Below are 13,662 nucleotides of genomic sequence, written 5' to 3' on the forward strand. Positions count from 1 at the left end.
CCAGGGTTGCTATGAGGACAAAGTGAGGCTATTTCCTCTAAGGCTATTTCCAGCTCCAGCCTTCCATGATTCTTCACTAGAATCAATGTACTTTCAAGGATGATGAGCAGGATCCTGGACTAGAATTGTAGAAGTATGTTTTGGCTATAGATAAGGAAAGAGGGGGTAATGTTGCAATGTTCCACCAGCACCAAAACCACCACTGGCCTTAGATTACAGCAGAAATAGGTTAGGACTCTGAGTCCAAGAGGGAAAGGAAGGCAAGAGGAGGTGGGGGGGAAGGGAAGGGGAAGGGAAAAGAGGGGAAAGGAGGGGAAATGAAAGAAGGAGAGAGGGGAAGGGGAAGGGGAGGGAGAGGAGGGGAAAAGAAGGGAGGGGAAGGAAGATTCTTTTTTTTTCTTTTTTTTCTTTTTGCGGGGCAATGAGGGTTAAGTGACTTGCCCAAGGTCACACAGCTAGTAAATGTCAAGGGTCTGAGGTCAGATTTGAACTCAGGTCCTCCTGAACTCAGGGCCGGTGCTTCATCCACTGCGCCACCTAGCTGCCCCCAGGAAGGAAGATTCTTAAGGTCCTTTTAATATTCTAAAGCTATATGACAATATGGTATAGGACAGTGATTCTCAAAATGTGGCTCACTAACCCCTGGGTATCCCTAAGCTCTTTTAATTTGATCTGTGAGGTCAAAACTATTTTCATAACAATACTAAGATGTTTTCATTTCTGATATGGTAAGTAACAATAGCTATCACTCACATAAACAAAAGTTCTTACGTGGCCTTATTTTTTTAAATTTTTTTTATTTTTGCGGGGCAATGAGGATGAACTGACTTGTCCAGGGTCATACAGTTAGTAAGTGTCAAGTGTCTGAGGCCAGATTTGAACTCAGGTCCTCATGAATCCAGAGCCAGTGTTTTATGTGCTGCGCCATCTAGCTACCCCCTTAATAATTTTTAAGAGCGTAAAGAGGTCCTAAAACTAAAAAGTCTGAGAACCCCAAGTATAGACTATAAGACCCTTTTAGCTATTTATACTTTTAGTTATAAAAATTCAGAGAAGAAAAGAATCAAGTTTGGCTAAGAAGGCTAGAACCTACACTGGGATTTTGATTATACCGAAGGAGATCTAATCCCTCCTTTGGGTTACATGTGCTTAGAACTTGTACACATAATTTACACTGTAGTGGAACCTCACTAATTAGAACTAATTAGGAGGAAGACAAAATTAGTAACAAATCTGAACTCTGAGGATTAGTTGAAGGGATTGAGTGTTTAGCCTAGAGAAAAGAAGATTGCTTTATCATATCTACTCTAGTATTTAAAGGGCTCTTAATGTGTAATGGGGGGTTATGGTTGTTCTTCTTAGACAGTCCCAGAGAGCAGAGTAATGAGAAGTTACCGAGGCTGGTTTCATTTTAATGTAACAATAGTCCTCATTGCCCAAGGTCACATAGGTAGCAAGGAGTAGGGATAATATTTGGATGAAGATCCTCTGATTCAAAGATAATGCTATTTCTTCTGCACCAGATTATCTTCCTAGACCCTTAATGATAATAAAGTTACCTTCAAATCCAAAGAACAGTGAAAAGTCAATAAATACACACACACACACACACATCCCAAACACACCTGGGTTTTCCTAAACTGAGGAAAAACTGGAAGAAAAAAAAGATTAACTTTGAAAGGTAGGGTTCCACATAGTTTGACATGAATCATAGAACGACAGAGGTGGAAACAAACTTAGAGGGCATCTAATCTAAGATGACCTATCACTTTACAAACAGGAAACTGAGACCTGGAGAGGTTAAGTGTCTTTTTTTTTTTTGGTGGGGCAACTGGGGTTAAGTGACTTGCCCAGGGTCATACAGCTAGTAAGTGTTAAGTGTCTGAGGCTAGATTTGAACTCAGGTACTCCTGACTCCAGGGCCGGTGCTCTATCCACTGTGCCATCTAGCTTCCCCATGAAAGGGATGTATTTGTCTTTTTATTTTTTTTTTTGGTGAGGCAATTGGGGTTACGTGACTTGCCCAGGGTCACACAGCTAGTAAGTGTCAAATGACTGAGGCTGGATTTGAACTCAGGTCCTCCTGACTCCAGGGCTGGTGCTCTGTCCACTGAGCCACTTAGCTGCCCCAGAGGTTAAGTGTCTTAAACAAGGTTACACTGGTAGTAAATGGCAGAAATGGGATTCAAACTGTCATTCCAAACTAACAGAAAAATAGGTGTTACTTGAAGTAACAATAGAGGAAAATTGGTGGAAACTCATTGCAGAAAGAATAAGAACCAATAACTGGAAGCTAGGGAAGGGGGTAGAGACAGTTGGAGAAATTTTGGCTTAACAAATAAAAGAACTTCCTATCAATTGGAGCTACCCCCTGACACTTACTAGTGAAACTGGGTTCTTCATCTTTAGAACAATTCAAACAGAGGCTGGATGACCACTAGCGGGGGACATTGTAGCAGGGGATCCTTTATTGAGTCAGGGCTAATTAATCTGACTCTTGTTCAGTTGTTTCAGTTGTGTCCGACTCTTCATAAAGCCATTTGGGGTTTTCTTGGCAAAAAATATTGGAATGATTTGCAATTTCCTTCTCCAGCCTATTTTACAGATGAGGAAACAGAAGCAAACAGGGTTAAGTGACTTGCTAATAAATGTCTGAGGCTAGCTTGATCTCATGAAGATGAGTCTTCCTGACTCTGGGCCCAGCACTCTATCCATTGCCCCACCTAGCTGCCCCCTGCCTGTATATACCCTTTGGTAACCAAAGCCCTCTCTGAGAGTTAGTCTCAAATGAGGACTCTTTTTGAGGTCATGAAATCTGAGTGGTTTAGACTTCTTCTGAACTCCTTGAAGGAAGTATGCGGGTTTGTCATAGGTTGGCTCACTCACATTCCACAGAACTGTGGCTCTGGCTGCTGCTTTTACCCTCTCACCAACATTTCCTGTCTTTAAGACTGAAGGTTGCTCAGAGCAGCGACCAGGAGGAGATATAGCAGCAGGTTCTGTCAGGTGCAAAGCCCCAGTCTCAAGGCAGTCCAAACTGAGGTGATTTAAGCCTTCAGCTGCTGACCAAGGAAGACCAGCCTTTTCTATACTGGTGGAACCAAACAATTCATCCACTGACCAAGGCCAACATGTCTTCAGAGAAGCAACAGCTTCTTCTTCTTCTTCTTCTTCTTCTTCTTCTTCTTCTTCTTCTTCTTCTTCTTCTTCTTCTTCTTCTTCTTCTTCTTCTTCTTCTTCTTTCCGGGGCAATGAGGGTTAAGTGACTTGCCCAGGGTCACACAGCTAGTAAGCATCAAGTGTCTGAGGTCAGATTTGAACTCAGGTCCTCCTGAATCCAGAGCCAGTGCTTTATCCACTATACCACCCAACTGCCCCCCAACAGCTTCTTTTAAAAACTATCTTCATGGCATAGTAAAAGTAATATCTGCCTTCTTTTGAGTGTGTATTAGGTACATAATCTTTCATCATAACAAACTTCACAGACAGCTAGATGACAAGTTAAAACCCAAGTATAAATGCATCTGTTACTGTTTTCCCTGCTGGAGAGCACATGATGCCCCTTAGAAATTAGAACATTCCACTTAGGAACTGAGTAAGGGGGATGGGAACAACCCCCCTCCCACCCCAACACACTCTTGAATAGGATCCAGTTGTCCATCTAGTTGTCCTTTGCTAACACAGAAGGACTACCCCTAGGCAAAATTTTAAAGAAAGTCAATTTTGTCTGCTGGTGGGTCTTCTTTCTTTCTCTTTCTCCCCAGCCTAGAATCCATAGTCCTTAACTCCTCTCTACTTCTCTACTTTCAAAGCCTCCTCCAAAAACAGGGTCTGATGAAGCCATCTGGGGAAGAGGGAATAACCATTTGTTAAGTGCCTACTATGTGCCAAGCACTTTTACAAATATTATCTCATTCTTTCCTCACATTCACCTTGTGAGGTAGGTGTGATTTTTATTCCTACTTTACAGTTGATGAAACTGAGGTTAAATGACTTGACCAGAGTCACATAGCTAGTAAATGTCTGAGTTTGAATTTGAACTTGGTTCTTCCTGGCTGGAGGCTCAGCTGCTTTATCTATTGTGCCATCTGGCTGCCTATTTACACTGAGGTTTATACAAGTGACAGGTTTTGAGGTATGATACCCTCCTCCAGAGAATTATGAAATTTCCTCAAGAACAAACCAAAATGTAGCACTAGTAGAAGAAAAATTTAAAATTTTTGAACACATCCAAATGATTTGCATAGAACCACTCAAAATGCCAGAGTTCTGTGGCTCCTTAGTGGCAATGTAGCTGAATACAGAACTGGACAAGAATTGCCTCTACCACTTACTCAAGAAAAAGACATCCAGGCTTCACTTGAAAACTCTAAATAATGGGGAGCCCATTCTCCCCAAGGTAGCCCATTCTATCAGGGGTGGGGAGCTCAAATTGCTGGGAGGTTATTTTTCCTTACTCGGAGCTGAAATCTACATTTCTCCTACTACTTCTCCTTGTCCCTAGTCTTTCCCTCCAGAGTGTGGGTTCTTAACGTAGGATCCAAGGACTTGGTTCTATTTTCCTATTTTAATAACTGCATTTCAGTAAAATTATTTTCCTTTGTAGCCCTATGTATTTTATTTTATGCATTTATAAACACTTCAAGAAGGGGTCCAGAGGTTTCCCTATACTGCCAAAGGGGGCCAGGACACAAAAAAAGGCTAAAAACCTCAATAAATATACCTTTCCCTTTTCTTTTCTCCATTCCCCAAATTCTTGTTTCCTTCCATTAGTTCTTACATGGCATGGTCTACAGTGTCTTACTGTGGCAGGCCCCTTCCTTTGGACAGGCTTCAGTTTGTGGATGTTTTTCCAAAACTGTAGCACCCAGAGAGGCAGAGTCCATCTCCCTCTCATCTCCCTCGTGGACACTGCCTCTCTCAATGCAGCTTGAGATAGGACTCACTTTTTTGACTGCCAAATCACACCTACATTTTGAATTTACAATTCACTAAAACCCCTACATCTTTCCTCACGCAAATTATTATCTGGCCATACCTTCTCTATCTTATATTTAAGTGGATCTCTGGAACCCAAATGGAGAACTCTACATTTCTACCATTAAATCTCATCTCCTTAAATTTGCCCCATAGGTGGTGGTCTTTTTGGTCTCTTACGGTAAGATCCATTCCATTAGAGCTAGTCTACCTCTCCCAAATTTGTGACATCTCCAGATTCAATAAGCTCACCATCTGTATCTGCATCTGATAAAATGTTGAACATCTCAGGAAGACAGTGGTCCCTCATTTTTCTATAGTACTTTCTTCACAAGCTCCTGTGAGATAGTACAAATGCTATACCCATTTATAACAGATAAGAAAAATAAACTGAGTCACAGAGAGAAGAAGTAATTTTTCTGAGGTCATGCAATTAGTAAGTAGCCTAGCCTGGACTCATTCCAGGTCATCTAGAGTTCAAATAATAATAGCATCTACCTCATAGAATGAAAATAAAGTGAATTAATATTTGTAAAGTGCTTTGCAACCCTTAAAGTGCTATAATAATGCTTACAATAACATATTTTATGTTATACTATTATATCTATAATATATAATAGAATACATAATAATATATAACAGATTATGTAATACATTATAATAGTTTATACTATATTTTAATGTTTATATAATAATATGCTATGATAATATTATAATTATCTTTCTTTCCACTATAAAGGATAGAGTTTAGGCAACATTTTAAAGCAGGTAAACTGTCTTTTGCTGAGAGACCCTGTTCTCAGTCCCTTCCCCCCCCCCCCCCCCCCCCCGTCATCCTTACTCCCCTCCTACTTTATCCACCATCAAAATCTGCTTCAAAGAAAGGATGTGATACACCCATATATTCAGAAGTATAAACAGATGATAAACATTAAGATATGATACCTCTTTCCATGTATATGTGCATCTTCTTGGGACCAGGTGCCTTAAGAAATTAATCTAACTGTAGAATTTCAGAAGCAGGTGAACTTGTGGAGGCAATATTGAGGGAGTTACCTTTCTGGCACCCATAAGGGCAAAAATGTTCCAACCAATCCAACAAACCCCTTCCAATCTGCAGGGCTCTGTATCAGATTGCAGGAATACAAAGTTGAAAGACAATACATTTCCTGACATGTCGCCCAGGCAGTGTGAAACAATATAAAGAAGCATTCAGAGCCAGAAAGCTAGAATTTAAATTCCAGCTCTTTGTCTTAGTCAGGGCTTGCTCACCAAGACATTGTGTGAATTACAGTTGGACTATAGGAAGACAGGCAAATTACTTAACCCCTCTAAAGCCTCAATTTATTTATCTGTACAACGGGAATAAAAATACCAGCAGTACCTATTTGTCAGGGTTGTTGTGAGGCTGAAATGAGATTTGGAAAGCGGAAAAGCTGATTGGTTTCCAGTGATTGATGGCTAATCTCCATTTCTTCTGCAATTCTTACAGGGGAAAGAAGGAGCATTCATGGTGAGGGACTCTAGGACGCCAGGAACATACACTCTTTCAGTTTTCACCAAGGCGATCTTAAGGTACAGTATGCAGAGCTGCAATCAGGGATTCTTGCCTTGGTGGTCAATTCAGTTTTTAGTGGGGAGCACAGTGTGCCTCTGGTACAGAAATGCTGGGAATGGGGCTGGCCCATTCCCAGAGAATACAGCCCAGGCCCCTGAAGCAAAGCTGATATTGCTCACCTTCAATCCCTGGGGAGAAGCTGGCAGGCAGAGGGAAGGAGGAAATGGCAAACCGTGCTGATGGGCCGAGTCCTCCAAAAGGTCGAAGCATACTGCAAGAGCAATGTAGGGAAGAAGAGACTCCTCTCTTAACCCCCACCTCCCCATGCAGCTCCTGCCACCCTTCCTCGCCTGTGTCAGCAGCCTGGGGGAAAAGCTGTAGTCTCAGAATAGTTCCATGCAGACAGCACACCAGCCTACCTCAGATCAACACCTCAGCCAGAGGCAAGTCTGAAATGTGTGATGATTGTAGAAGGGGTGAAAGGGAGGGAGAAAAGAAAACAAAGTTAATAGAAAGTATACTCTCTTGCCTGGGGTTTATAATCTCCTGTGTCGCCTCCAGTGTGGTCCCTAGCCTTCCCTTGCAGTAAGTGACAGGAATATTATTACCTGGGCCTCTCCTGCTTGAAGCATAGATTCTGACTAGGGGTGAAACTAAAATCAAACTTAGGTGGAATCTTGAAATGAGGGATACAAGAATTGAAAGTCTCTCCCACTCTATTTTCTCATTCTCCGTAAAACTCTTCATCAGCCTAGTTCAAAAAACGTGTTAGACTCTGCTGATATTTCTCCTCCAAGATGATTCTAAGCAGATTGATCGCCTTCTGGAAATAGAAACCAAGGGAACTCAAATGGTGTGAACAGGCCTGTGCTAGGCATTGTGGGAGATACAGAGGAAGGGAAGGGAATAAGCATTTGCTCCATACACTCTATATCTATAAAGTGTTGGCACGGTGCTCTAAGCAGTTTACAAGTATCATCTCATTTGGTCCTCACAACAACCCTGGATAGAAGGTGCTATCATTATCCCCATTTTACAGATGAGGAAACTGAGGCAAACAGAGGCTTAAGTGACTTGCCCAGGGTCACACAACTAGGAAATGTCGGATGCCAGATTTGAATGACAAAAATCTACTCCCTGGTGTTGAGGACCTTTCAGTCTAATTAGAAAGACCAACAGCACACAGAATTAAAGACTACATGTGAGACTATCTGGTGCTGACCAGCAGGATAAGAACAGTTCAGAAAAGGACCACAAGATCATGGAAGTTGAGCTTAGAAGAGACTTTAGCTACCCCCTCATCCAGTCCCTTATTATATAGCCAAGGAGGCTGAGGCTTAACGAGAGGGAGCTTCACATGAGCTAAATCAGTCAGGAAAGACTTCTTGAGGAGGCGGCACTGGTGCCATGAGGGTAGGACTGGGGCACAAATAGAGTGGAAGGAGGGTTTTCCAGGAAAGAGAAACAGTACCAGCACAAAGGAGGGAATGGACATGGTGAGTGCAGGGAAGAATGGGGAGACTGGGCTGGTTGAGGCAGGGGGCCAGCCTGTGCCATGGAGTTATGGGTTTGGGTGCAGACCCACAATTTTATTGATATAAGAAACTCTTTTTTTTTTTTTTTTTAGTGAGGCAATTGGGGTTAAGTGACTTGCCCAGGGTCACACAGCTAGTAAATGTTAAGTGTCTGAGGCTGGATTTGAACCCAGGTACTCCTGACTCCAGGGCCGGTGCTCTATCCATTGTGCCACCTAGCTGCCCCTAGGAAACTCTTGATGAAGGAATCACCTGAACCAACGCACATCAACAACCACTCTGAAGCTAGTCTTAGAGAGTTGTTTGTGGCATTGAGAAGTTAAACTGTGTGTCCGGTGTCACATAGTGCATGTTAGAGGCAAGGCATGAACCCAAGTCTTTTTTTTAATGGAGCAATGAGGGTTAAGTGACTTGCCCAGGCTCACACAGCTATTAAGTGTCAAGTGTCTGAGGTCAGATTTGAACTCAGGTCCTCCTGAATCCAGGGCTGGTGCTTTATCCAAGGCCCCACCTAGCTGCCCCCACCAAATCTTTCTTTTTAGAGATATTCAGGTGGCACGGTGGATAGTTTTGGGTCTGGAGTTAGGAAGACCTGAGTTGAAATCCTACCCCTTCTTAGCTGTGTGACCCTGGACAAGTCACCTAATCTCTGTCTCCTTCGGTTTCCTCAAATGCCAAATGGAGATAATAATAACACCTACCTCTCAGGGTTGATATTTGTAAAGTACTTCATACAGAACCTTATTTCATTTCTGACTCTGAGGTTGGCCCTCTACCATTACTCCATACCATGCTGCCTCTATGTTTTGTAGCAATGGTAGATAAGAATGTACACATAGAGGGAGTTGGGATCACCACCTTGTTTTCTTCTACGTGAAGCTAATTTGCACTTTACAGCAGTTTAGTGAGAAAAAACATGAGGACGTTGGAATCACCTGATTTAACAGATGTGTTCATTGTTCTTAGAAACACCATATGCTTTTTTTTTTTTTAGTGAGAACAATCCATGTATCAAGCACTATCACATCAAAGAGACCAACGACCATCCCAAACGATACTACGTGGCAGAAAAATTTGTGTTTGATTCCATTCCCAGCCTGATCAAGTATCACCAACACAATGGAGGAGGTGAGTCTTGGAGGGCAGGCTCAGAGAGGGGTGGTTTAGCTGGGGAGTCTCAGCAAAATGTGGGGAAGAATAAGGGCCCTTCTGGGATCAGTTACTTTATAACAAGCCAGCTGACCAGAACCAAAGAAAGCTATCATATCTTTGAGCCTACTATGTGGCATCACTAGGGCCTCTTCTGATTTTAAAAACCTTGACCTTGATGTAGAGATGACTTGTTACCAAATATCAGCATCTCTCAAACAGTGCTCATATGGACATTCAAAATGAAAAGGAGTTTCCATGGCAAAGAAGACTCCTAAGGTGGTTTTAATCTGAACCATCCTTGGGACAGAATGATCACCCCAGGTTCTCTCTTTTCTTGATGTACACAGGTCTTGTTACACGTTTACGGTACCCTGTTTGTTCCTGGAGAAAAAAGGCCCCAATCACAGCTGGGTTGAGATACGGTAAGTAGTTAGTGTTGAGATGCCATTCCCATTGCTGGGTCAGTAATTGAAACACCATCCTTAAATTCTGGATGTAGATAATGCTAATTCCAGAACTCCCTTTAACTAAAATTAGCTTTCAACTTAAAGGTTCAGAACAAGATTGGAATGCACTTAGAGTGTGCACAGAATTTGCATGTGTATGTAGGCATGTCTAAGGCATCTGGGTGGGTCATAGATATATGTGGAAATGAACATATATATGAAAGTAACACAGGCCAGTGTTCTCCATTGGTTTGAACTAATAATGCATCTGTTCAATATTTATCTAATGCAGTCAGTCAACAAGTATTTTTTTGTATTTTTAAATATTTTATTTTTCCCAATTACCTGTAAAAACCATTTTAAACATTTAAAAAATGTTTTTCACATCTGCACATGTACAACCCACATCAAATTGCTTGCCTTCTCAATGAGTGGGGAGGGAAGAGAGGGAGAGAATTTAGAATTCAAAATTTAAAAAGAAACAACTGTTAAAAATGGTTTTTACTTGTAATTGGGGGAAATAAAATATTAAACATTCTTTTTTATTTTTAATTTTGAGTTTTAAAGTCTCTCTCTTCCTTTTTCCCTTCCCCCCTCCCTGAGAAGACAAGTAGTTTGATATAGTCTACACATATGCGATCATATAAAACCTATTTCCATATTAGCCATTCAACAAGTATTTATTAAGCACATGCTATGTGATAAGTGCTGGAAATATAAATACATGTAGAAAGAAAGACAGTCTTACCCCTCAAGAAGCTTGCCTTCTTTTTTTTTTTAAAGTGAGGCAATTGGGATCAAGTGACTTACCCAGGGTCACACAGCTAGTAAGTGTTAAGTGTCTGAGGCCGGATTTGAACTCAGGTCCTCCTGAATCCAGGGCCGGTGCTCTATCCACTGCGTCACCTAGCTATCCCTGGAGCTTGCCTTCTAATGAGGGAAGACAGCACATAAGAAAGAGGAAACTGGGAAGTGTGTGTGTGGAGATAGCAGAGGTACCCAGATTGGAGGCATGGTCGAGAAAGTCTGGAGTGCAGCCTGGAGAGCAATGAGACCGTGTTCCCCTGGCCACCAGCTTTTCTTAAGTAGAGGTTCTAGGAGGTTCGACCCAGAGAATGAGGCTACAGGGGCAAAGGGTAATTCTAATGTGTGTGTTCTAAGGCTGGGATGAGGCTGCAGGAATTGGAGGTAGACTAAGTTTCAAGTATAGCCTGGAGAAGAATGAGGAATGCACAGTGGAGCAGAGATGATAGCAATGGAAGACATAGTCCTTCTCAAGGAGCCCAGTCTAGTTATCTCTAGGCATTGTATTAAGGGCCCCTCCACCCCAGTCCTTCTCCAAGGTTTGCTTCATCATGGTCTGCAGGGGACTCTGGGTTCTCTCAAAGACCATCCTAGCAGAAGGCCCAGGTCCTACCACAATGGAAAGGTTTTAAGTGTAGCCCTAGTGATATACCTGCCACCTGACCTTAGCCTCCACAGGCTGATGACTTTCATTTGTAGATTAAAAGCCACCTACTCAGGCGTGGGAAGTCACTAATTGTGAATTTAGAGCAGCTAGGTCATACAGTGAATAGAGCACTGGATCTGGAGAAGATAACCTGAGTTTGAATCCAGTCTCAGACACTTATTAGCTATGTGACCCTGGACAAGTCATGTCACCTTGTCTGCCTCAGTTTCTTCAACTTTAAAATGGTGGTAATAGTAGCACCTGCCTCCTAGAGTTGTTGTGAGGGTAAAAAGAGATAACATTTGTAAAATGTTTTGCAAACCTTAAAGAGTTATACAAATGCTGGCCATTATTATTGCTACCTGAGTGACTTAGGACAAGTCAGTTAATTTCTCTAGGCCTCAGATGCCCAATCTGAAAACCGAGAGTTGGATTTGTAACTAAGGGTTTATTCCAGATCTCAATCTTGTGGTTTTGCAAGTATGATACAAGTGGTAATCTCTATGATAAAATTCTACACAGACCCTGATTTTAATCAAAATAATCTGGGTCCAAAATGCCAAACTATTTTTAGTTCATAAAAATATATTTATAATAGAATATTTCATAATGTTACATCAACAATATAATTAAAGATATGATAACATGTAACATAATTTATTTATAACCATATAAACAATAGAAATATATACTGGAATTTAAAAAAATTAATACATACTTTGAAAATCCCCTTAGATCTCACTGCTTCCCAACATCGACTTTCTAATCTCCCATTCCCTAAACACTCCATACGTATCTGTGTACAATGTCTTCTCTCTTCTATCTTGTGTATACAGATCCTAGCTGTATACAAATCCACTTTTGCTAATCCTGTCTGCTCCTTAAAACCAGGCCTCCATTTGAGGTCCTCTGACTCCAGACTCAGTGTCCACTCCACTATACCCATGACCTCCTATCTCTCCAATTGTTCTATGAGATCCTCAAGGATGAGAATTGTGCCTTATACTTCCTGGTATCCTCAATGCATCCAGACAAGTACTGAAAACATATCAGATACTCATCAAAGGTTTATTAAATGGATGTTGTCAATGAATGAGGCAAAAATGATTGTACTGAGCATTATCTATTGAGAAAAATGTTATTTCAGTACCCAAATAGACAATATACCATAGTGTTTATTAGAACACTTTCAATTGCCTTTTTTTTTTCAAAAGGCCTAGAACAGTGTTTCTCTGTGCCCCTACTCCACACTTTGTCTAAGGTTTCATAGTATGGGGGAAAGGGGGAAGAGCTTAAGCTCTTTCCCATCTCTTGGGTTAGTAATAACAATTACAAAAACAGATATATTTCGACTGTCTCTTGACAGATGAGAAGTAAAACAGAGAAGTGAACTGAGCATTGAAACCTTCCCTTTGCCTTCTTCCTCCACCTCCCACAGGCAAATGGGTGATCAAGCCCTCAGAGCTTACTTTTGTGCAGGAGATTGGCAGCGGGCAGTTCGGCATAGTGCATCTCGGCTACTGGCTGAGGAAGAGCAAAGTCGCCATCAAGACTATTCAGGAAGGAGCCATGTCGGAAGAGGATTTCATAGAAGAGGCTGAAGTCATGATGTAAGTGAGCAGTGTTGAGGTGGACAACACATGGAGTGACCTTCTCTGCGGGGAGGTCCCATCCTTCAGTGGAGGAGAGCTTCTTCAGATGCCTGCTTAGTGACCAGGGCTCCAAGTGGGGCACAGAAAGCACACATAGTCTGACCAATGGCACCAGGTTAGAAGATTTGAGCCGAGGTTAAAAAAAATATATTCTTTTAGACACAGTACTCAAGATATCCATTCAGTCTGATTGTTAATTCATTTTGCTTGTTTAATCTAGCCCTGTGATTTTGTTGGTAAGAGAACCCTCCTAATAAGGAAATTCACTCTACCAATGCAGATCTCTGCAACTTAGAGCCTTGGAGAGTTGATTGGGGGCCCTGATGGAGGGACTTGCCCATGGTCACACACCTAGTGTGTGTCAGAAGCTATCCTTGATAGCTAATTCCAGTGGGGCTGGGGAGGAAATCAGTCTAACAGGTCCTGCCATAGTGTCTTTCCAAAACAGCCAGTTAGATGCAGTATAAACAAAGCCTCAAGTTTTTCAGAGCATGAGATTGACCTTGGAAGGGTACACAGGACATTCAGCACTTACATACAGAAGTAACAGAGGAGCTTTCCAGCTTCTTTGTCGGGGAATTATATGTCACCTTCTGAAAGGATTCATGAGACCTCAAAGTTAAGTGGGATCTCAGAGGTCATTTAGTGTAAGTCATACCCAATGCATAAATCCCCTTTCCAAGACCACGTGGCAAGTGGACAATTTCAGAAAGCTTTGTGGAAGTTATATTTCAAATCATGATCATAGTGTATAGAACCAGGAGGGCCCATAGAGATCCCCTTATCCTACCCCCTAATTTTACAGAAGAGGAAACTAAGACCCAGAAAAATCACTTACCCAAAGCCACTCAAGTGTTAAGTTGCAAAACTCAGAACCACACTGGCTATCTTC

At 41.8% G+C, this 13,662-nt stretch overlaps 2 protein-coding genes across 6 annotated transcripts in view; one reads left to right on the top strand and one right to left on the bottom strand.

Moving 5' to 3' along the window:
• MED7 (mediator complex subunit 7) overlaps nt 1-6,821 on the bottom strand; it is a 101,715-nt gene extending 94,894 nt beyond the window's left edge. Inside the window, exon 1 of one of the 4 annotated variants that reach the window (XM_043988780.1) lies at nt 6,715-6,821. The gene's annotated coding sequence lies outside the window, so the exon portion shown is untranslated. Of the gene's footprint in view, nt 1-5,922; nt 5,943-6,714 lie in introns of those variants that run through there. The other 3 variants (XM_043988777.1, XM_043988781.1, XM_043988779.1) reach the window with 3 other exon arrangements.
• The window catches only part of ITK (IL2 inducible T cell kinase), an 87,861-nt gene that overhangs the window by 63,071 nt on the left and 11,128 nt on the right, over nt 1-13,662 (top strand). For both annotated transcript variants that reach the window (XM_043988774.1, XM_043988773.1), the window contains exons 9-12: nt 6,470-6,552; nt 9,065-9,198; nt 9,570-9,644; nt 12,557-12,728. In XM_043988774.1, coding sequence (XP_043844709.1) covers nt 6,470-6,552; nt 9,065-9,198; nt 9,570-9,644; nt 12,557-12,728 — 464 coding nt within the window. The remainder of the gene's footprint in view (nt 1-6,469; nt 6,553-9,064; nt 9,199-9,569; nt 9,645-12,556; nt 12,729-13,662) is intronic.

The sequence above is a fragment of the Dromiciops gliroides genome, chromosome 2, assembly GCF_019393635.1.
Source record: "Dromiciops gliroides isolate mDroGli1 chromosome 2, mDroGli1.pri, whole genome shotgun sequence".
Lineage (NCBI taxonomy): Eukaryota > Metazoa > Chordata > Mammalia > Microbiotheria > Microbiotheriidae > Dromiciops > Dromiciops gliroides.